The 25,428-nt window shown below is 44.3% G+C and overlaps 1 protein-coding gene across 1 annotated transcript in view; it reads right to left on the reverse strand.

Annotated features, from left to right (window-relative positions):
* The window catches only part of MAP7 (microtubule associated protein 7), a gene marked incomplete at its 3' end in the record, with an annotated part of 231,665 nt that extends 209,246 nt beyond the window's left edge, over positions 1-22,419 (reverse strand). The window contains exon 1 of the mRNA XM_082250917.1: positions 21,813-22,419. Coding sequence (XP_082107043.1) covers positions 21,813-21,993 — 181 coding nt within the window. The 5' untranslated portion in view covers positions 21,994-22,419. The remainder of the gene's footprint in view (positions 1-21,812) is intronic.
* Positions 22,420-25,428: the final 3,009 nt, after the last annotated feature.

Here is a 25,428-nt window from a genome sequence, read left to right on the forward strand (position 1 = left end):
AAAAATGACAAAAATCTTTCCCTTTAGTTAGTAAACGTGATTTGAACTTTTGCACAAACCAAATCAAAATACGCTTTTTGCTATTTTTTTTTTACCAAACATATGTAGCATAAAACAAATTGGCCGAAAATGTAAAAAAATTTTGATTTTTACATTTTTTTGGGGGAATTTCATATAAAAAAAAATGTGAAAAATATTGTTATTTTTGCAAAATTGACGCTCTTTTTTTTGTTTATAGCGCATGATCAAAAAAAAAAAAAAAATCGCGCAGGTGATCAAATACCACCAAAAGAAAGCTCGGTTTGTGGGAAAAGAAGGACGTTAATTTCATTTTGGTACAGCGTCGCACGACCGCGCAATTGTCCGTTAAAGTCACGCAGTGCCGAATCGCAAAATAGGCCCTGGTCAGGAAGGGGGTAAAATCTTCCGGGGCTTAAGTGGTTAATACAGAATACGGAAAAAACTCTTAAGGGCAAGACTAGGCATGCTCAGAGATGAAAGAACACATACAACGCAATCCAGCACATGACATCACTTCTGAAGTAGAATTCTGTCGTACGGGAAAATTCGTATGAAAATAACCTCTTCACTTTCCACATCAGACTAGCATGCCACAAAAAACGGACGACAGATCGTTCGATAATCTGATCGTGTGTACGGGGCTTTAGGACTATTTGTAGTGTGCATAGAGCAGTGTACATGACTGCAACTAATAGGCACTGCTTGTTTCAAACAAATGGAAGTGACAGTGAAAAGGATAGAATAAGAGCATAGTTTAGTGTATAAGAAGTATGTGATGACCACTGTCGCAAAGACAGAAAATGAGGAGAAATTAAAAATGTTTGAGTCTAAACCAGTGCAAGAGGTGAGGGGAAAACCATCCAATGGAGACAACTGTTTAAAATGACAATTCCCCTTACTTTGGGGAGATTTCCTCTCCTTTCCTTATGTGTCTCCTAAACAGAGAAGGAAGGAAAATCTCCAGGCCAGGACAAACCGTACACAGCAATAATAATGTCTTAAACCTTTCCTACATTACCCAAAGCTACAAAATAAAATTGGCTATATACAGTATATACTTAAAGTAAACCTAGAGAAATCAAACGATAAAAAATAAATAAATAAATAAATGCATGAGCCGAGATAACCAACACAGAAAGCCAAAAGTCAAAATGACCCATAGAGTTAGAGGCTCAGACAGAGTTTCAATGCAAATGTAAACTTTGCCCCATGCCATTATCTGCCCTTTAACCCCTTCACTGCTACCAACCATTACGCAAATTTGACACATTTAGAGTTCATTTACTTGGTGCAACCTCATTTTACAAAAAAATGTGTATTATGTTGTGTTTGAGTGCACTTCAATTATTTGAGTTCAAATATAGATTTGATAAACTGTAGACATAAAAAAAAATGCTACTGGCACCATTTTATTCTACATGGCCTCTGCTTTTAGAAAATATATAGTCGTGGCCAATAGTTTTGAGAATGACACAAACAATAATTTTCACAAAGTCTGCTGCTTCAGTGTTTTTAGATCTTTTTGTCAGATGTTACTATGGTGTACTAAAGTATAATTACAAGCATTTCATAAGTCTTAGCGCCGGTTCACATTACCGCGACGCTACTTGCAGGGGCGACCTCCGAGATCGCGGTGTGAGCAGCGCGCCGCGACCTAGGAGCGGCCGCCACGGACTTCATAGCATTGAAGTCTATGGCGGTCGCCTCCTGGTCGCCCCAAAGAAGCTCCGGACCCTTTTTCTAGGTCGGAGCGACTTGTGTCGCTCCTATTAGAACGGGGCCGCAGCTTCCCTATGGGAGGCGACCTGCGGCGACCTGTGAGGCGATCAGGTCGCCTCACAGGTCGCCCTAGTGTGAACCAGCACTCAAAGGCTTTTATTGACAATTACATTGAGTTTATAGTTTCAGTGTTGACCTTTATTTTTCAAGACCTCTGCAATTCGCCCTGACATGCTGTCAATCAACTTCTGGGCCATATCCTGACTCACGGCAGCCCATTCTTGCATAATCAAGGATTGTAGTTTGTCCGAGTTTGGGGGTTGTTTTTGTTCACCTGCCTCTTGAGGATGGACCACAAGTTCTCAATGGGATTAAGGTCTGGGGAGTTTCCTGGCCATGGACCCAAAATTATGATGTTTTGTTCCCCAAGCCACTTAGACATCACTTTTGCCTTATGGCAAGGTGCTTCATCATGCTGGAAAAGGCATTGTTCGTCACCAAACTGTTCTTGGATGGCTGGGAGAAGTTGCTCTCAGAGGATGTTTTTATACCATTTTTTTTATTCATGGCTGTGTTCTTAGGAAAAATTGTGTTTAAGCCCACTCCCTTGGCTAAGAAGCAACCCCATACATGAATGGTCTCAGGGTGCTTTACTGTTGGTATGACACAGGACTGATGGTAGCGCTCACGTTTACTTCTCCGTTTTTTTTCTGGATGCCCCAAACAATCGGAAAGGGGATTCATCAGAGAAAATGACTTAACCTCAGTCCTCGGCAGTCCAATCCCTGTACCTTTTGCAGAATATCAGTCCGTCTCTGATGTTTTTCTGGAGAGAAGAACCTTCTTTGCTGCCCTTCTAAACACCAGGCCATCCTCCAAAATGCTTCTCCTCACTGTGCGAGCAGATGCACTCACATCTGCCAGCTGCGATTCCAGAGCAAGCTCTGCACTACTGGTGCCCCGATCTCACAGCTGAATCAACTGTAGGAGACAGTCCTGGTGCTTACTGGAATTTCTTGGGCGCCCTGAAGCCTCCTTCACAAATGCAGTGGAAATGTTTTTTATGGGATTAAAAGTGAGATTTTAAAGTCGCTTTTTTTTCCCCTATAAAAATAACAAACATGTTATACTTACTTCCTCTGTGCAGTTGGTTTTGCACAAGCCACCCAGATCCTCATTTCATGTCCCTCTTCGGCTCTCCTGGCCCCTCCCTCCTTTTGAGTGCCCCCACAGCAAGCAGGTTGCTATGGGGGCATCCGAGCTGAGCTGCAACTTCATGTTTTCCTTCAGACACATAGCCCCGTTTCGGCCCTGCCCCCTCTCTCCTGAAGGGCTGAGTTTAATGGACAACAGCGTGAGCCATTGGCATCGCTGCTGTGTCTCAGCACATCAGGAGGAGAGTCCCGGACGGCCAAGGAACTCGTGGGCATCGCTGGAGAGAGATGGGGCTCTGGTAAGTATTGGGGGGCTGCTACACACAGAAGGCTTTTTATCCTAAAGTATAGAATGCATTAAGAAAAAAACCTTCTGACTTTACAACCACTTTAAGTTCATTTTCATGGCAGGGCTTTGCAATTAATCGCAATTTATCTGATCACTTGTCAAAATTCTGGAGTTTATGCAAATTGCCATAATAAAAACTTGAGGCAGCAGACTTTGTGAAAATTAATATTTGTGCCATTCTCAAAACTTTTGGCCACTGCTGTAATGTGTTGGAAGTTTTAAGTAATCTCTCGGCCTAAAATGTTAAATTCTCTCACCTGTTAAAGGGCTCTTTCACACGGTCCGCCTCCGTAGGCGGATCCGTGCTGCTCAGCGGGGATCGATCCGCTGAGCCGGCGGATGACAGCTCCGTCTCCGCTTGCAGTGCGGAGAGGGAGGTGTCACAGCTCCCGCTGCTCTCTATGGGGGAATCGGATGAGAGCGGACCGCCTCATCCGATCAGATCCGATCCCTGAACGGATGGAAAAAATGGATTTTTGTAAAATCTTACCGTAAAATCCTTTTCTCTTAAGCTCATTGACAGACGTAGTCCTCCTTGATTAATATCAACTCGGGTTATACTGCCCTCTACAGGAGTAGGACTAGACAGGAAAGAAAACGTTCTGGCCACACCCTAGGGGCAGTCCCAGAGGGTATATCCTCTCACTTCCTGCTACAGCAAATCAGTTATGTCACAAAGCAATGTTTAGAGAATTTAACCCAACCCAACTCAAAAACAGAGGGGCGGGTACTACGTCTGTCAATGAGCTTAAGAGAAAAGGATTTTACGGTAAGATTTTACAAAAATCCATTTTTCTCTGTCGCTCATTGACAGACGTAGTCCTCCTTGATTAATATCAACTCGGGACGTCCCAAAGCAGTGCCACAAATGAGGGGTGGGAAAATGGAAATCAAAATCCAATCTAGAAGGCCCAACCGGTGCCAACTAGAAGTTTTCAAGGCTCATCAATCACACGATGAGACTCAACTGAAATTCCAACGGAAAAAAACCCTGGAGGTAAACCCCGGTCTCCTCAAATTGCGGCCTGCAAAACCTTGCGGCCAAATGAGGCATCCGCCGATGCCATCACATCAACTTTATAAAATTTTGTAAAGGTATGCACCGACGACCAGGTAGCCGCCTTGCACACCTGGACCACTGACGCCTGATGGCGGTAGGCCCAGGAAGTACTGAGCGCTCGAGTGGAGTGCGCCTTAACAGGGAACGGAGGATTCCGACCCTTAATAGAATAAGCCTGTACCACCGTCTGTCTAATCCATTTGGAGATAGTCGCGGCAGATGCAGGCAACCCCTTTCTGGGGCCATCCGTGATCACAAACAGTGAATCCGTCTTACGGAACGATTCCGTAGTCTTCAGGTATGCCCTGATTGCCCGAACCACCTCCAAGGAATGCAATGCATAATCCTGAGGATGATTGGGTTTAGGACACAAGGAAGGTAGCACGATATCTTCATTCAGATGAAACTCTGAAACCACCTTAGGAAGAAAGGATGGCTTGGGATGAAGAACTACCTTATCCCTATGAACCACTAGATATGGGGAATGGCATAATAATGCAGCCAGTTCTGACACCCTGCGTGCAGAAGTGATAGCCACCAAGAAGGCCATCTTCTGGGATAATGTAAGCAAGGGAATCTCCCTAATATTTTCAAAGGGAGGTTTCTGAAGAACTGACAACACCAAATTAAGATCCCAGGGTGGTAAGGGCGCGCGCACTGGCGAAGCCAAGTGCTGCACCCCCTGGATGAAATTCCGCACCAAGGAATGAGTAGCCAGAGGCTTCTGGAAGAAGATTGCTAACGCTGAAACCTGACCCTTTATAGTGCTCAAGGATCGTTTCTGCTCAACCCCCTTTTGCAGAAAAAAAAAAAAACAAGAGTCGGGTCACCGAATAGGTACGTGGGGGAAAACGCCTACGATTCACACCACGCAATATAAGCCTTCCATGTGCGATAATAGACTTTGCTGGAAGTCGCTTTCCTTGCTTTAATTAGAGTAGGAATAACTGAAGCTGACAATCCTCTGTCCTTCAGTACCTGGGTCTCAATGGCCAGGCCCGTTACAGCCAGCGACTGTAAAGCACGATGGAAGATCGGTCCTTGAGACCGCAGATCCTCCCTGAGAAGAAGTCTCCAAGGAGCGTCTGCGACTAGCCTGCCCAAGTCGGCGTACCCGGCTTGACGAGGCCAGCCCGGAATTACCAGGATAACTGGAGTTCCCTCCACCTCTATCCTGCGGAGAAATCTCAGCAGTAACTTGAGAGGGGGGGGAAGACATACAGTAGCTGACACTTCCCCTACGGGGCGCTCAGCACGTCTGCTGCGTCCGCTAGAGGATCGCGGGCGCGAGCCCTGTTGAGCCAACCTGCCAACAGATCCATATCCGGGGTGCCCCAATGAAGGGACAGCTGGTGAAATACCTCTGGATGAAGAGACTATTCCTCTTGATCCAGAATCTGACGGCTGAAATAATTGCCTGTCCACCCCCGTGATAAATATCGCGGAGAGAACTGGAACTACTGTTCCCCCAATAAGAATGTTGGCCACTTCTATGGCCGCCAGGGCACTCTTGGTACCCCTTGGTGATCGACATAAGTCATGACCGTGGCATAGTCCGATTGGATCCGAACCGGGCTGCCCTGGAGCTGCTCGGTCCATTAAATCAGACAAAGTCTGATCGCTCTCAGTTCCAACACATTTATCGGTAACCTGGAATTTATCAGAAGAAATTACTTCCCCTGGCTAAGCATCGGAGACCGAAGCCACCAGACCAGACCCTCCCTGGTCCGCTCGCTCAACCGGATCCGATTGTCCAGAGAATCGAGATTCCGATTCCATTTGAGAAGAATCTCCTCTTAGAGAATTCGGGTATGAGACTGGGCAAACGGTACTGCCTCTAAGGAGGCGACCATCAATCCCAGCCAGTTGACGGACAGCAACATCTGAATCTTCTGGAGTTTCTCCGCATGGAGAAACACTCTTGCCAAGGATGTATCCAAAATTAGGCCCAGATAATTCAGTCTCCTGGTGGGAACCAGGGATGATCTTTGGGAAAAGCAACGAAAACGCTGATGTCCTGCGAAGATGGGGATATGAAGATAGGCATCCTAAATGTCTATGGACGCCAGGAAATCCCCCTGATGCAGGGAGGCCACCACTGTATGGATGGGCTCCATCTTTTCCAAGACCAGAATTGGACGCACCTAGCCCTTTTTCCTGGGCATTGCGAACAGGTTCGACTAGAACTCCTCCAAGGAATGGGAACTACCACTGCTTGTTGCATCAAGCTGTCCCCCGCAAAGCTTTTTAAGCGACCCGAGGATGTCGAATATTGGAAGGGATGAATCGCACCGGTGGAAGTGATCGAAACTCGATCTTGTATCCCGACCATATGACCTTGCAAACCCCTTTATCCGGGATTCTGGAAAGCCCTGGATCCGGAAACCGGTGAAGACGTCCCCCCACCCTAGAGATGGGTGGGGCCCATTCTGTCAATCCAACGGGATAACAGTGGCTTTATTTAGTCTGGAAATCGGTGAGTCCACTATTGGTGGTACCGTCCATCTTTGTAATGAGGGATTCCTCAAATGATAGCGCCTAGCAATGCGTTTGGAAATAGCAGGGGCTCGTTTACGGACGACCCCATTTGGGCAAGGGAAACCCTTCACCATTTTGGTAGGCTTGCTAGTACCAAAAAAGGAATATGAGTCTCAGCTACCTCTGCCGGTGAAACCTCAAGATTTAAGGTTTCCCGGACAGACACAACTAGTGCTTCCACCAACGCTTCTTGTGCTATGGCGGAGGCAGAAGCGTCCTCCTCACTGTCTTGAGGAGACCGTACCTGAGACAACAACCCCAGAAAAGGGACTGCAATGACCAGCTCAGAATCCGTATCTGAAGTATCAGATGACATAGGGGTAGGCGGGGGTCGCTCTTCTTGACCCCCGTCCCTGACAGGCTACCTCCACCCGGGATACCAAAGACTCCAAAACTGCTGATAATGCATCATCACAAGTGGGGTACTGGGGGGTCCTGCGGCCACCCCGAGGGGATCAGGTGGGGATACATGTGTGGCAGGGTTAATGTAACAAGACATTTGCCAGCAAACACAAAAAAATTAATTGCAAGAAAAAAAACTTTTTTTTTTTCTACTTAGTCCCCCAGCGCAATAGCGCCCCTCAGTCTACCTGCTTGGACCCCTCAGAAAGAGAGAGAGATCCCAAGGCTCACCTGATTATCAACTTGCTTCCAGCACTGTCTGTTATAGACAGGAAGTCTTTGGCTTGCTTTCCCGGGTCAAGGAGGCGGCTCCGCCCCTTTACACGCCTTCCGGCGCCTCCCAATTACTCCACAAGGTGTTTGGTCACCTCAAACATGGCCGCCCCCATGCTGGAGACACGAGGCTTCGCCAATATGGCGGCCTCGTGCGATCTGCAGGAAAATGGCGGAGGCCTGTGAAGGATAGCGGCGGCTTGCAAGCTAGCAGCGGCCTGCGGGAGGTGTGCATTCGGACTGTGGGAGTGCCTCGGCCTGCGGGAGGTGTCCTCGGCCTGCGGGAGGCTGTGCGGCCTGTGGAAGTGACCGGCTTTCTGGAGGGATGGCGATCTGTGGCTGCAGTAACTCAGGCATAGGCATCGGCCTGTGTACACACTATGACAGGTAGGATACCTCTATACCTCAATAGTAATGCCTTTTAGTAGTCTGCCACTGACTTCAGTCACCCTTACAGTCATATAGTGACTTTAGATAGTCAGCTCCCAAACCAAGCCTCCTGGTTTCTATTCACAAACTCACACTCAAATTGGGTGATCTGTGACCTGTTATAGGATAGAGGGGGGACCCAGAAACTGAGTGTCCGACCATCCCAGAGAGGGGCCCGCATCCACCAACAAACCCGACAGGGGGAGAGGGGGAACATTCTACTCACCATACCGGAACCAGGCGGGCGCCAACTCCTGACAGAACCCCTCTCCACCGGGGTGGGGGGGCTGTCGACCAATACGGACGCCGTGACTCTGTTGGTCATTGGCGTCCAGGCGAGACGTTTAACTCGCAGGGTCAGTCCCCGTCCAGTGGGACTATGTCGCGGCCGACCCAGCGCGGAGCTATGGCCTGCACGCGCTCGTAGGCTGAACTGGGGTGACCACTGGATCTCAACATCCAGCCCGTCGCCCAGTTTCAGCGTGCTTGTATGAAGATCTCACAGGAACACTGGAGAAAAAAAAAAACTGTTTAAAAAAGTATTTCTAAAAAAAATCCTGCCAGGACCGAAGATCCTAGCAAGGAATCTAGGTCCTTACTCCTAACTAGACAGAAAAAAACTGATTTGCTGTAGCAGGAAGTGAGAGGATATACCCTCTGGGACTGCCCCTAGGGTGTGGCCAGAACGTTTTCTTTCCTGTCTAGTCCTACTCCTGTAGAGGGCAGTATAACCCGAGTTGATATTAATCAAGGAGGACTACGTCTGTCAATGAGCGACAGAGAAATAGAGTTTCCATCCATCCAGATTTCACCGACAGGTGTCTCAGCTGACATCCGCTGCCCCATAGAGCTACATGGAGGATCCGTTCAGATCCGCCTAAAAAAACTGACAGGCGGATCTGATCGGATCGCCCGTGTGAAAGAGCCCAAAATTCTCTCACCGGTTAAAAAAAAAAAAAGAAGTTATATTCTCACATGTGCAAAAAAATTAAAAATTGGCCCTGGCAGCGAAAGGGCTAATGTGATATCTAGTTGAATAGACAAAAAAAAAAAAAAAAAGGAGGATAAAGGGGTGGGGACTTTCGTAAATTCTGCAAAGGACATTGGAATTTCCATATAATTTTAGGCTGCCTACACCAATCTACATTTGGCATTTGCCTGCTACTGCAGATAACTTCTGCCAAATTATTATTTTAATAAAATGATTAGTTTAAATTGCTTACTTTTGTAGAAAAAAAAAATACTTTCCAATTGGCCTGGTCTGGGAGATCGAACTTTTACATTTAATGTAAATAGTGTAATTATGCCTAACATGCCTATTAGTCAATAGCCCACTCTCCCAGATTTTAGGTTAGAACAACATTTGTTGAACTGTAACACTGATCTCTGGACAGTGCTGTGTCAGCTTATGAGCCTCATCACCATGGGACTGTTTTTTTTCTAGGTCAGCATATAAAGCGTTCTGAAAGTCCCTTCACTGGTGTATTAAATGAGGTACATTTCCGGCAATGCTCCCTGAAAAATGTACGTATTAAGACTCTTCAAAGGAGAAAGAAATTGTGGGCTCATGGCACTTGTCAATCATGGGCTGATAAGGCGCAACAGCTAAAACAAGCGAAGGGATGCGGGAAAGCAAATCCAATTGCCACTTAAATAATAATGGCCCTTTACGCATGTCATGCATGTCTTTTCTGCAGTCCTGAAAAACATCCAGGTAGCCTGGAAAACTGGGGTGCTCCATTTTGTAAATCACTACTAGTTCTAGTGATGGTCAGCTTCGGTCTGCCCCACTCACATCTCTCTACTACAATGACTATGTGGCATGTACTCATAGGAGAAGAGGATTATTTGTATATATTTTCTAAGAAAGAATGCTTGAATTTTACCTCTGTGCCCTTTAAATTACAGTGAATGAAAGTGTAAATCCAGTCGAAACACTTTGTCAGGTTTTTATTGTGTCTGCGTCTCCATTAGAGGAATATATTTTACCTCTATGTTGCAGCAATGGGGTCCTTGGTTTTATCTATCCAAGTCCTATCTGCATGTACCCCTGTGCCTGTGTGGGTCTACCTTGGGTACTTTGGTTTCCTCCCACACTCCAAAGACATGCTGGTAGGTTAATTGCCTCCTATCAAAAATTGGCCTGAATATCATATTCTATTGATCATGCCCAAGATGCAGACCTCACCATCTGACCCAAGAGCAGATAAAGTGCTTCAAGCGTCAAGTAAGAAAAGTTCTAAAGAATCATTAAACTGATACTGTAAAGTGCTGCACAAACTGTTCACGCTATATATTGTAAATCCTGTATAATAATAATATTTCCTTTCCTTTCCAGGTAACCACTGTCAGTGGGGCAGGAAATCTCCCTAATGAGGAGGAGGTTCTAACTTTGCTCCACTTGTCACTTGCATAGCGATGTCAATGCCGTTCTCTGCAGAATTCCCCTATGAGCCCAGAGCACCTCGATGGTGCAACCCCAAGGAATGATTCAATGACACAAGCACAGAAAGCAAGTGATGCTAGGTTTCATCCAACCCAAAAGTGGACAAGCACTGGTCCACGGAGTGGGGATATCTATAGGGGACAATGCCAGGGAATAAGATATTACAAAAAAAAAAAAAAGCTGGCTATACATTGACAGAAATTCAGCCAGTGCAGCAGGCGCCAGTCGAATTTTGATCAGTAGGTAGCTGTCCCCACTCGATCATTTGATCAACTTCCGTCAAAGGGACACATTGGAAAAATTGGACTAGTGGTTATGATATAAGAAAATGTTAAGCATAAAAAAGCAGACCACACAGAAATGTTTATAGTGGTTTGCAATTTCCAGTAATAACCCGAATACACAGCAGCACAGAAGTCATTTATAGTTCCTGGCATCAAAGAGATCAAATTAAACAGACATGATGAGCAGATGCCTTCTTGTTCTCATTTCTCCTTTCCAGTTCAGTGACAGTGAAGACACAGACAAGCTAAACAACAAATCAATGTTTTTTAAAAGACCGTGATGACAGATCTCAAAACCAAAAGAAAAGGCAAAGGGAAGATTATATGTATAAAATTGCTTAGTATTTCTGCATATATTAAAAGATCAGGTGCAATATTCTATGCGAATCTTACCCAGCAAAAACATTATCCTGAACACAGCCTCAGGGCTGTCAGATGTAAGATTTCAGGGCTGCGTTCTGAATCTAGTCTCAGATAAAGCCAACGTAGTGGTGAGGGCAGCAACAGGCAGCCCATGGGGGTAAAAATCTTCCCTTGCAGTAGGGCTGCTCCCTCATTTATATCTGGGGTACCAGATAAAGCAGTTTTATTGACCTGATTCCCACTCCCCTAAGCTCCAGCCATGGACTGTCTATGGACGAGGACCGGTGTCTGCCGCAGCTTAGGGGAGAACAGGCTGCAGGGACTGGTCTCGCAGCATGAAAGAAGCCTGCGGAAGCGGTGGTTCAGGTGTATACGGTAAGCTTTTATCTGGTACCATAGACCTAAATGACCATTTATCCCATTAGCCACACTGCGTGGGAGGATTTTTGTTTTCTGTGGAATTCAGCTTTAACTAGTAAAATGACTATGGTGACAGGGTCTCTTTAAATAAAACCCATCATTCCACTTTAGGCTAGGGTTGTACGGGTGATTGAATATCTTTGTTACTAAGAAATGTAGCGGTTTGTTCAGAATTCTGATTAGACTCCCATAGATTTCAGTGTGCTGCAAATGAAGTGACTACCAACAAATGGGTACATCTCTCAGCAGCAGCGATGAGCTTGGGTGTGTTGGAAGTAGGATCTTAACCCATTTATGCGAGCCCACCAGGAAGCGGTCACCTGGCGAGCCAATCATCTGTGCCCACAGCATTCCCTTCCCCACAGCCACACATATATGTGCTATGGGTGCAAATGATTGATCCATACAGGTGACAGCTTTGTCGCTGGCTTGCGCACATGGGAGGGGATCCTAGTTCAAACACACCCAAGCTTATCACTACTCAGCAGCAAAGATTTCATTGCCACGGTAGATCTAGTCCTAGCCATACACAAAGGAAACATGCCATTGCAATTCAAGGAACTAGCACACTTCCATAGAAAAATACATTTGGTTTTTAGTAAATACATACCTGCATTAAAATTGTTTTTATATCTGCTTTAAAAGGAGAAGTACAACCAAAGCTTATTCGTTCTGCACCCTTGTGACCCGTTTTCAGCAGACAGTGGGCAGAGTTCCTGTCTGCTGACATCACAGAGCCGTCCAGGCTCGGGCAAAATCGCAACAATGGAGTCGGGATCCACTCACATGCCTGGACCGGCACCCAACACAGCCTCTCAGCGAGCCCGGCCCCTTCACAGCTCAGCACTCCAGTGAGCGTGGAGGACAGAGCTGTTAGTCAGCAGCTCTCTGCTCAGGGAGCTGTGAGAACTGAGCGATCTGCAGTGTTAGATCGCTCGGGTTCTCAGTGTTCGAGGTCTCTGTGGACATATGCAGCATCAGAGCGATGCTGCATCCACCTAGGTAAGCAAGATCCTTTAAAAAAAAAAAAACATACATCTTTTTTAAGGCTGCATTCACCCCTGAGCGTCGCATTTTGGAACGTCTTTTCAGGCGTTTGTATGTGCATTTTTGTACAGTGTTTTGTAAGTGTTATGGAGCTTTGGCATCTTTTTTATCCAACAGAAGAAAATATGTTTCATCATTTGCTGCTGTGCTTTTAAAGTTCCACCCCCCCCCCTTCAAAAATTAAAATTCAGCAGCTACACATACTGTAGCTGCTGACTTTTAATATTAGGACACTTACCTGTCCTGGAGTCCAGTGATGTCAGCACCACAGCCAATGTTTCCATCAGCTGTTGGGTGCTGCCGCCCCCATTGCCAGTAAGGGACCCCGGTAGTGAAGCCTTGCAGCTGCACTCGGTAATTGGCCACGAAGCAGAGGGAGGAGTAGGGGGCCAAACGTGTGACGAACCACGCCGCAGCGAGGTTTAACAGGAGTGGGGATAGGGTACCTGTCAAAATCAGGTAGCCGCTCCAAAACCCACCTCCCCCCCCCCCCCGCCTCCTGAAAGGTGCCAATTGTGGCACCAGAGGGGGGGAGGAGACAGACAAGCGGAAATTCCACCCACTTAATTAATATACTAGCTCATTATGCCTCTCTCTTTACAGGGCTTTTTTTTTTCTAGTTTTTTTTTTAAGTGACACTACTTCCTCTTTAAATGTATGTATTTTGTTAGATTAGGGCTATGGATTAATAATAGAGTTAGGGGTTAATATTAGGGTTAGGGGTTAACATTAGGGGTAAATATTCGGGTTAGTTTTTTCAATTTTTTTTATTTATTTATAGATTTTTTTATCTTATTTATTTTGAATGATTTTTTTTAGATTTTTTATTTTAAGATTGCATTTGAGCAGAAAAATTCTCAAAAATGCATGACAAAACACACAAAAACACCATAATCAAGCGTTTCAATGCATTTCTATAAAACAAAAAAAAATGTACCAATCTGCCCGATTCGAGCTACAAAAAAATTCTGTTTAGCCACCTGTTGGCCTTAGGTACTCTGTCACACTGCATGACCAGGTCTGCAAACTCACTTTTTCGTACTTCAATAAAGGTTTGGTCGCTGACCAACAACAGCCTAATGATTAGGAAAGCAACACCACATTGCTGTTATCTTTCCGTTCTCCTGCCAGCAATCTTTTAGTATTACACTGACAGCACTGTTCAATACAGTAGAGCCCAAATGTCTTCTTTATAAGGAAAGGCCAAGTCTTATTTATAAGGAAAAGAAACCTAATAACAGAATTCAGATCACTAGGTCACCTGCATATATCAATTTTAAATATTTACATACCAGCTATAAAAGCAAAATTTCTGATCTCTGTATGCTTGAGGGACCTTTTGCATGGAGCGGACCCTGCCTGCGATCTGTTCGCTGATCCCCACTGAACAGGCAGATGACAGGTCCATGTCCGCTTAACTGACACACAGTGGACATGGACGCAACCCGGTCTCCTCTATGGGTGATCGGATGTAAAAACGGACCATCTGTCTGTTTTCACCCGACTGTCATCGTATCTGATCCACTGGACGGAAGGGGAACAGTCCCCCATTCCTGTTTTTAGCAGAGCTGACCACTTTAAATCACTGAAGTGGTCATGGTGGTTGGAGTGTTCCTTTTATCTCTCTCAGAAGAAGTAAACAAAGTACACACAGGTCAAATGCCGAGCAACATCAGCCGGTTTATTAAAAACTGGCCGCTATTTAGCCCGTGTGCATGGCAGACGGTCCGACAGAAGCCAGCCATTCGACATGCGCGAAAAAAAAAACTGGTTCCTAACTTTTAGCAGGCTCCTAGATTTCAAGCAAATTTGTCAAGCCCTGCTTTAGGATTATGTTCCTGTGAGGAGTGAAATGCGTTAGAGCCGGTTGTGTCTAATGGACTGTTGATGCATCAGTTTGCTTCAATAACCTAAAGATGTACTTGACAGAAAGAGCGTATCTCCCTTTTCTTTTTGAATCACTAAAGTGATGAATGGTTAACGGCTCACAACCGTAGGAGGACCTGCTTCCAGATCTGAGACAAGTAGAGTCGTGCAGCCTGCAGCCGAATGTTATTTTCGCTATTACATAAATGAAAAGATGTAGGGCTACGTTGCTCCCTTAGAGTCTTTGATGTATTGCAATAACTGAAGGACTAAAGTATTCTAAGAGTATCGGGAAATGCTGGAGCAAAAAGTCTTCTAATCTGTTCATAAAGCAGAACTTCACTGCATCTGAGCACCACAAACCAAAAACGCTGTTTATTTATTTTAATATCTAAAGCAAATTCCCCTATATCTCCGACTCTCCGTGCTTAATTTTGCTAAGAAATTACATTGAAAATAGAGCTGCACGTTTCTGGATAAAATGAGAATAATGATTTTTTTAGAAAAAAAAAAAAAAAAATCACGATTCCTGCAAAACTTCTTTCACATTATACAAAAAAAATTAGGCTAACTTTACTGTTTATTTTTTTTTGTAATTCATTGAATTGTATTTTTCCCCAAAAAATTGTGTTTGAAAGACTGATGTGAAAATACAGTGCGACGAAATATTGCAACGACCGCCATTTTATTCTCTAGGGTCTCTGCTAAAAAAAATATATAGATTATTTATATAATAATGTTTGGGGGTTAAGTAATTTTCTAGTAAACAAATAAGTTCTGATTCCAACAACTGTCAGAAAAAGGCTTTGTCTAAATGGTTAAAATCATTTGTAGACCGAAGTTCAACCTTTTGATCTAAAAGAATGAAATATTACGACATTTCTTTTAGGCTACATTCACACCTGAGCGTAGCGTTTTCGCGCGTTTACCGCGATTTTTACTGCGATTTACAGGCGTTTTTTGTGCAGGCGTTTTTAGATTGAATAGAAACCAATGGAAAACGCCTGTAATCTGCCCAAAAAGAAGCTCGTGTACTTTTTTGAGTGTTGGGCGTTTTGCTTACAGTGTCAAAACGCTCAGATGTGAACAGGGGCCATTGAAATGAATAGGATTTGTCTTGTTGGGCGTTTTGAGAGCTGATCCTAGAGCAGAAAAACTCCCCAAAAACGCCTACATGTGAACGGAGCCTTAATCTCTCAGCGCTGAGCAATGTTGTGATATATTTTGCCGGCTGTTTTTATTTTTTTGACAGCTGTGAGCACAGAACTGCTCTGCACTTACATGAATCGTGGAAATTCCGGATTAAGATCGTGAGAGGGGGTGAATCGAGATTGCAATTTTTTAACGATTAATCGTGCAGCTCTAATTGAAAAACAGCCACAGAATTTCTAGCTGTGGCCATCTTTATTAAGAGAGGATGATTCATGTAGCCTTTACTTCCTGGAATCCATCTTTCTTTAGCTCAGGCATACAGGCAGGAGGGTGTGCTTAGCTGAGAAAACCCCTCCTCCCCTCCTGAAGACTCCTGGGATGTATGACATCACTTGCCTGGGCCTGGAAACCAGGAAGCAACTGTAAAAAAAGTTTAAACATGTAAATAATGATAAACTTTCCTATCTATTTATAAATGCTAGCAGCATAAGGATTAAAAATAAATAGTGACTGTTGGTTGAGAGAGTGAAGTTCCACTTTAAATATGAAAAAAACAGTTGTTATTCCAAAAAAAAAAAAAACTATCAACCTCAGGATAAAAGATGCACATTGAAATGAAAACGAGAGGTGATCTGATGTGTGTCTATAAAACAGAGTCATTGAGGAGGACAAGGACAATCACTGGCAAGTTAGAAAAACTTTTCTGATAAGTATTTTTTTCATGAACAGCTGGCACCATCAAAGCTTCTCCCTCACCCAGGTCCATAGGCACAACAGTTGTCTGATGTAAGTATTCCTGCTTTAGGGACACACCGCTCAGCAAAAAAGTCTATAAAAGTTTGGGATCACACCTGTAATGTTCATCTACCCTTTAATATCTATAATACATACACTGTCAGCTTAAAGCAATTCGGTGACAAGAAATTCCAAATCTTTTTTGGCCCACTAAAAAAGAAAGATAAGCAAAAGTATACATTGCTCTTTTTCTGTAACAGACAAGGCAAAATACTGTACACCCACTATCCAATGCACAGATCAGCAGATGAAGGAGCAATATGGTCTTTACTGCTTGAAAAAAGTGCACATTTATAAAGAAGGGTTTACACTATCCATGTGGTCACGGGCAGAAAACGTATGCAAAACTACACCATACAATGGTGTTGTACTCATGTGCATTGTACTGCAAACAAAACACAAAAAAACTGCAACAGTACAGACATTGAATGAGTGGAAGAGTGATGAAACCTATTCATTATGAAAAGGAAGTCCAATGCAATGTGCTGTAATGCATTTCAATGCACCAAAACGCTTGCACTGCTGCACATTGCAATTTGGTTTGAATTGGCCATAACTGTGCTTAGCAGTAGCACTCCCCTGGTTCTTGGACACTAAGCACTATTATAATCAAAGATAAAAAAAAAAAGGAAGTGACTTGTCAAAATCATGTGACCAGTCTCTCCTCCAATCATATATTACACTCCATGGGACACAACCATATCAACACAGCAGCCTGCATTTTAAGAATGGGCCATAAAATTAAAGCTGTGGTATGGACTAATTGTGCAGTATTCAGTGGAAAGCAGATAGCAATATATGGCCCTCTCTTATATGCTCTCCAAAGTTTCTCTTAAAGCCCCAAACACACAGGCAGAATGCTGGGAGATATTTGAGGGACAAAAAAAAAAAAAAAAATGTCCGACACTCTGCCCATGTGTACGTTGGTCTGCCTGAGTCAAATGGCTGGCTTCTGTCAGACATGAATGTTGGAAAACCAGCATATGACCGACTCCCTATCAGCGCTTCCAGCCAATGGCAGACAGCGCTGTTCCGAGTGTTCTGGCGGGGAGGGGGGGGGTCCCCCTGTCAGAACACAGCTCAGCGGGGGAGACGCTGTTCTAATCTTGCATCCGACCAGAGCTGACAGTTTTTTTTTCATTCAACCTGCGGGGGTGAACAAAAAAAAAACCTAATAGTGTGTACCAGGCTTTAGGTTTTTCTCTACCAAATTGCTCCACTAGATACAGAACAAGGGTTAACACACCTTCTGTCAATGACCTTGACTGTTTAAACTATTTTGTTCAGTATATATCAATGTAAAAGGCTGTGTATGTTTGCTAAATACTATATATGATGATTTAGATAAAGACGAGATGTTGTTCCAGAAGCTATTCATGCAGAAAACCAGAAACATGAAGAAGAAACCTAGGAGTTTTTTTCCTTCCCCCATGCAGTGGGGCTGTGCCGAGATAGACTTACCTAATCCTCCGATGCACCGAGTCCCTGCCACTCCTAACACTGGCGGTCCTGTGCAGTGGACTGTTCCTGACTTCCTCACACCCGTAGACCGACACTGGACATGAGGACAGCAGGAACAGTCCACCACTGGACGTGGGGGAGCGCCGTTTTCTGGAGGAGTACAGCCGCACTGCATGGGGAAGAAAACATTTTCCTGGAGTTCTGCGCTAAGGGCTTACAAACGTTTTCCTGGATCTCTACTAGGCCTCGTATAGAGAGTAAGGGGGAAATCTGAAGTGCTGCTCATGGCAACTAAGACCACATGCACACTGCTGATCCTAAACTGACGTTTTTTGGGCTTTTGGAGTTTTTTTTGCAGGTGTTCATGCACACATAGGCTTATAGAGGTGTTTAGAGGTTGTCAAAGCTCCTTCTGAATGCAGGAGAATCGCATTCAGGAGAGAAGCTTTTGGGCATAAAAAAAAAAATAAAAAAAAATAAAAAACGCCAGAAGCTGTTAGACCAGTGGTTCTCAACTCCGGTTCTCAGGACACACTAACAGGCCAGATTTTAAGTATTACCATGGGGAGATGCAGACTAGAGTACTGCAATCACTAAGCAGCAAATTATATCACCTGTGATGTATTGCAGTTATCTTGCAAACCTGGCCTGTTAGTGGGTCCTGAGGACAGGAGTTGAGAACCACGGTGTTAGACGGATTATATGCATCTAAGCACATTTAGCGTTTGGGCGTTTATTCATTTCAATAGCCAGAATAAGTTAGAATTCTGGGCAATGAAAAACGCCCAAACACACCTAATGGTGTATGGGAAAAAAAAAATGCAGCTTAGATGTTAACGCTGTGAGACACAGCATTTTAGGGATGCACCGAAATTTCAGCCACCGACATTTTCGGCCGAAAATGAGCCTATCCCCTTTCGGCCGAAAATGGGTTAAAAATGCCGAAATTAATGGCCGCCGTGAGGAAGGAGGAGGGCGCAGCACAGGTTAGAAAAGTCCCGCCTCTGGCCGGCCGCCCGCCTCTCAATGATGTCCCTACTACTATGATGTGTATGAATGAACTGACACACCGGGCGGGAGGGTGGGCGAGCAGCCGCTAATAGCTAGAACTATGTGAGCGCTTCACTTCCCTGTCATGCGGGTATCTCCTCTGACAGGGAAGTGAAGTGCTCACATAGTTATAGCTATTAGCGGCTGCTCGCCCACCCGCCCGCCCGGGGTGTTAGTTCATTCATGCACAATTGCACAGATCGTAGTAGTAGTGACATCACAGGGAGGCGGGCCGTCGGCCAGAGGCGGGTCTTTTGAAAGGAAGGACAGTGACCGGAGGAGCAGAGTGAGAGTAAGGAGATTGCATCCTTGGGATGGGGAATGGGGAGGGACGCTGAGGCAGGGGGGGGGAGGGGGAGCTGAGGCGAGCTTACCAATGGTATTAGTATTATGCAGCATGAGGGGGTTAATATATTGCCACTGCTGGTCACTGATGCATTAGTGACCGACCAGTGGCAGTTAATTAACCCCTTTGTGCTGCATTAGTGCAACCAGTATCAGTGCAACCAGTGTTAACACTGATACTGGTTGCACTAATGCAGCACAAAGGGGTTAATTAACTGCCACTGGTCGGTCACTAATAGATGAGTGACCAGCAGTGGCAATACATTAACCCCCTCATGCTGCATAATACAAATACCATTGGTAATTAAATTAACCACTTGCCAACCCATCACAGTCCATATACTGTGACAGGGTGGCAGCGACAGGTGTACGTCACTGCCTGTTTTTGGTGTATGCCCCTCTTCTATCTAATTTAAAATTATTTGGGGGAAAAAGTCATTTTCGGTTTCGGTTTCCGGTCAAGGGCATCCTGAATTTTCGGTTTCGGCCCAGAATTTTTCATTTCGGTGCATACCTACAGCATTTACAAAAAAAACAGTGTGCATGAGGCCTAATTCTAAACCATACATTTTCTAGCACAGGTCATGATGTGAAAACACACAGTTAAGGGTCACACTTCCACTCTCCTATGTGTTTTTAAAGGGTTACTAAACCCAGGACCCTGCATTCACTATATCTGGTCTCCCACAGTACACAGAACATGGAAATGAAATTATATTAGTAAATATAAACTGCTAAATACCTTTTGTCATCAGCAGTATATAGCAGTCTTGTGACTACTATCAGTGTCTGGTAAAAGCTTGTAGGAGGAGTTTTCCTTCTCCTGTGATTGTCCTATGAGGCTGAAGGACCCCTGACCGAGTGCTGATCACATGGCCTCTCCCAACAAACAAAGAAAAAATAAAAAAAACTCTACACTGGAACACTGGAAGAAGGGCAGGAACAGAGAAGACAGGATTGCTCTCCCTGTGCCTGCGTGGGTTTCCTCCGGGTACTCTGGTTTCCTCCCACACTCCAAAGACATGCTGGTAGGTTATTGGATCCTGTATAAAAAAAAATTGGCCCTACTATGTATGTATGAATGTGAGTTAGGGACCTTAGATTGTAAGCTCCTTGAGGGCAGGGACTGATGTGAATGTACAATGTATATGTAAAGCGCTGCGTAAATTGACAGCACTATATAAGTACCTGAAATAAATAATAATAATAAACAGCCTTTTTCACAATGCAGAGGATTAACCCCTTAGGTATCACAGTGGATTATAACAAGCATGTTTTACTGCATATACAGACTGATTTTACGGTTGTGAGTTTAGTAACACTATAATGAATATGCTGGTTCCAAGTATTCTTGTTTAAATGCACTCTTACTCTAGCTATGCTTATCCTCTGTAGAACAGTACTAAGCATGCATGCTTATGATTCATCAATGTTGTATGTCATTTCATATATAGCAGTATACTTTTCCAGAGATGTACATTGCAAAAACGTCAATAGTATATGACTGCCACTAATGATGAGATCAATAGCCTAGAGAGTTCCCTGATTACAAATTGCCATGGCTGCAGAACACTACCAGAGCGATGGGCTTTTATTCTAGCAATGTCTTGACCCTGTACAGCTCCCTCCTCTCTGTAGGCCATCAAAGCTGCACATTGGGGACGTGTGCCTGCTGCGATTCTAGACTGTAGTCATCTATCAAGGTCAATGGAGAAGACCGATTAGTGTTCCTATATAATTGTGCTGTAAGAGTGCCGGATTTCCAAGACATCTTCATTTCACTGATTGCAATAAACTGACTGTGGGGGATGATGGTTAATGAACGCATCCTTGAAATACTTGTATACGTTTCCTAGGTTTCCTCTTCTAGCTCATTATATCCAGTGTTATATTCATGATCATGTGTGAATCAGACATACAGACACGTATGCCTATTTAAACCTATTTATAGCCTCCTCTGTGGGCTCTATATTAGTTGGCAGTGTTAATGACTATGGGCTAGGTTAATAATGGATTATCTTTATGTGAAGTTGTCAGTGACACCCTTGACACTCCTCAGCTGTTTGGATAAAATACTGTAACAGAATGACACAAGGATTTAAACACCCCTACGTTACACACACTACATGACATTCATTCCACCGCTGGACATGATCACTGTAGTACGCTGTCCTATCACATCGCCTACCAGCCCATATCTCTCTGCATAAGGAGGGCCCTCTCATTTCTCAAAGATCTACTACATTCTGCATAGTGATTCCAAGCAAGGCCTCAGAGATGGATGCAATCAACCTACACTTCTGATAAATCATGCCATAAAATATAGAATAAATAAAGACAGATCATTGACTTAAATATTAAGCGCTGTGGTTCCAAGCAAAAATGAAATTTCAGCACGGTCATCCTAAAAAGTCATATTGTACGGCTATGCAATGAGCAACTAAATAAAAAATAGATTGGTGGCAAAGACTCAACAGAGCATGTAGCAAACACCATAATGGGGCAAGGTACGGCACATATCTGCATTGGTAACTTATCAGGAAACACAGAACACGGAGCTCTAAGCTGGGTACAGGTTTGAGGCTGCCTGCACCTGCCCTGCAATAGTCAATAGCTCTAAGGGATATACAGTGCCTACCTTTTACCTTCTTGCTGCTGCCATTCTTTTGCTGTTCATCTTCCTCGTTTATAGTAAATAAAACCGGGGGTGCAGGCCGTGCCCCTGATTTCTTCACCCGCTCCTGCCGGGCAGCTTTATTCGATCCTGGCATGTTTTTTGCCACCTTTCCCTTCTTCCTAGGTCTCAGGAATATAAGCATGTATCCTGCTCTTCTGCGGCAGTTCCCCAGGAAGAGCCTGTCACTAGGGTAGCGTGGACATCTAGGAGCTTGTCACCGATCTCTCCATGGGTAATGGGAGAAAGCCAGGAAGGATGAACAGTGCCAAAATCCCCCTCATGTACAGGATCCAATGGCTGATGTGAAAATCACTAGCTGGTCCTTCTTGCTGGCCCACGGCCAAGCAGAATCTGCTGCACTACAGCACCTTTCCCTAATCCCAGTGCCGGCAAGAGCACACTGAAATATTCAGCATGCAGCACAGAGGGCGAAAATATGATACGCCGCTGTTCTCAGTTGCCCTGACAACAATGACACTGCCTAATCAAAGGAAAACTACGTAGTACCGTCTCTTCAGCTGGAGCCTGCTGGAATGCCTTCCAGCTCCTGTGCTTCCCACAAGCATTACTGAGCAGGCTGGGCTGTGCCGTCTCTCAATGCGGGGCGGTGGATGATATGCTTACATAATGATGCTAAAGACACACCAACCTCAACTGCTTTTAATAAAAAGGTAGATATATCCAGCTGCTGTGGAACTACAAGCCTCAGTAGGTTCAAACATCTTTTGGGCGATTTGTAGCTGGTAACATTTTACAATCGTATGCTTTGAATGTAAGATATTTATGGCAATGGGATTACTCTCAGTATAAAGAAAATTGCTTGAGAAAGCCAGCAGAAAAATTCTGAACCTTTTATTGTACTAATTTAATGAAATCTGTTAACCATTAAAGACAATACGGAAGGAAAAGGAGGGGTCAGCTGTAAGGGGTGAGTGACAAGTGCCATGGGCACACTTGGTTAGCCCCGTGTCCCCAGCAGGAATTTGAACTGCTTTAAATGACAGAGATCCAGCTGCTGTGAAACTACAAGTCTCAGTAGGCTCAACTATATTTTGGGTAACACATTTTATATCCTCCTTTTTTCTTACAATCTTATGCTTTTATTGTAAGATATTTAATACAATGGAATTACTCACAGTATAAAAAAAATTAGACCATTATCTTCCAGAAATTGCCACAAAGATTTGGATTGCACAGTCTTCGAGATCATCACAAAAAAACTTTGCAGAATTGTGGGTTCACACCACACATGCTAGAACCCGCTTCTTATAACTTATCCAAGACAGTTTCTCTCAACCCTATTCAATTGTTATGATTGGATCTAATGTAACCCAGCAACTCCTAAGACATCTGACTCCGGCAATATGTATGGTAAGCTTTATACACCGTTTACTGGCAGATCATGCTGGGAGATCTACTTGTTGCCTATCACTGGCTAAAAAGTATGGACAAAACCTTATACTCACCTAGGTTGATGCAGCATTGATCCACCCACCAGCTCCGCACTGAGAACTGAGTGATCAAACACTGCTGATCACTCAGTTCTCCCCCTCCAAAACTGTCAGTCAGGGGCTCTCTGCTCTGCCCCTTTGGTGCTCACTGGATCTCTGGGCTGTGGAGGGGGTGGGAAGGGCTGGCTCAGGCTCTCGGTGTATCGCTGAGAGGCTGAGCCATGTGCCAGTCCAGGTTTTTGGGAGGATCACAACCATATAATCAGGATCTTTTCAAAGTTTGTACCAGCTCTGTGATGTCAGATGACAGTCAGCTTAAAAAAAAAAAAAAAAGGGTCACAGAGTGACTCCCAGGAACTAAACTCATGGGATCCATAGGAGAATGACAGTTAAAAAGCAAATTAAAGGTTAAGATTCCATCTTCACGTAAAAGGAAAAGGTGAACTCCGAAAATTTTGGTCTGCCCTTCAGGGGCCCCTGGGGTGACATATAGGGTTTTCATTCACACATTTTTATTTACACTTTACATTCCATGGGTTTCATGAACTAACCCTGTTGGGGGATGAATGATAGTGCTATAAGAGGGAAGGATGTAGTACCTCAGCCACACCCCTAGAGGGAGGGGCCCCCCAAGATCTGAGGGAGGGGATTTGAGCAATGCATTGCTATTTAAACTGATGAGAAAGTCTTAAAACAGTGGCTCTGAGGAAGAGGCTGAGCCTCGAAACGCTCCAGCCGTCATCTCATCGGATTATGGACTAACTTATGGACTACTCCTGACACTGGAGCAACTGAGCTTGATATGATTTTATTTCACCTGTGTTTGTGAGTAGCCATTTTATATGTTGCATGAATAAAGCCTATTAATGAGGATAATGCGCTAGGTCGGTGCGCCCTTTCTTTGTTTCTTTTTGCCTCCAGTCCTGTCAAAAGCCTTTTCGGCATATTCAGACAACAGGCTGTTATGAGGACGGCTCTTCTGGGTACTCACTCAAATCAGGTGCAGGGTTCCTAGAGAACTAGCTCTAGCTTCTCTGCCCATGATAAACCCTGTTTGATCAGGGTGGACTATGTTTTGCAACAGGTGTTTTAACCTATTTTTTGTATTTTGGAAAGAATTGACATTTTGCAGAGGTTGGCACACTGGGTAAAATGTTTGACCTCCTCCGGTAATAAAGTGATAAGAGCCAAAAGGGTTTTTGGAGGAAGACCACTACCATTGGTCAGTGGGTTTAGGGATCTGCTCATGTAAGGGCTGGATTTTTTAAAAATATGTTATGTTGCAAATGTATGGCCCCAGGCTTTTCCACCTGGGGAGACCCTTGATATCAGATTCAATTTCATTGTGAAAAATTGGGCAATTTAATTCAATAACCACATCTCAAGGTAATCTTGGGTATCTGGCATCAGCAACATACTGAATACCAGCCAGTGTCGGTCTTTTTTTTCCTACACCTGGCTTTTCAGATGCAACATGCAAGCAAGCCTCAAGTAGCAACTCAAGTGTTCGACCCCTTTCGCACACCCATCATCTGTTCAGTCACAGCTTTTCTAAGAAAAAACAGATCCAGTTTGCACATCAATTTTCAGTTCAGTTCACATCAGTCTACATCCATTTTTGTAGGTAGGAGGTAACCAGACAGGTTGGGTTCCAGTGAGCGCTGGAGGGGCAGAGCAGAGAGGCTCTCTCCAGGCTGAAGTTTGATCGCTCATTTCTTGGTCTTAGAGCCGGCAGGGGACAGCTGCAGCTGGGATCGGAGCTGCAGCCATCTAGGAGAGTTTGATTTTTTTCTTTTTCCCATTCCCATACTACTCTCATACAGTTTTCCAGCACAAGCTGACAAATTAAAAGCTACCAGCTAGTATCAGCTGGGTTGCCACAGGCAACAGCTCCACTTACTCTATCTCTTTTCGCCTGATTCAATAAAGAATCTCGTTAATTACTGTACTTTCAGCATAAAGAATAAATTATTGCAGAAAAAAAGAACTTGTCTTCTGTTTGGCAAAAAAAAAAAAAGAAAACATAAAAAATATATTAAAAAAAGAGTATGTCTCAAATAATAAACCATCTTGCTTGTATCCAGGTGCAGTAATACAATACATTACAATTATGTTGTTTTCTGCAG

This window comes from Pelophylax lessonae (genome assembly GCF_965119305.1).
Source record: "Pelophylax lessonae genome assembly, chromosome: 3".
NCBI lineage: Eukaryota > Metazoa > Chordata > Amphibia > Anura > Ranidae > Pelophylax > Pelophylax lessonae.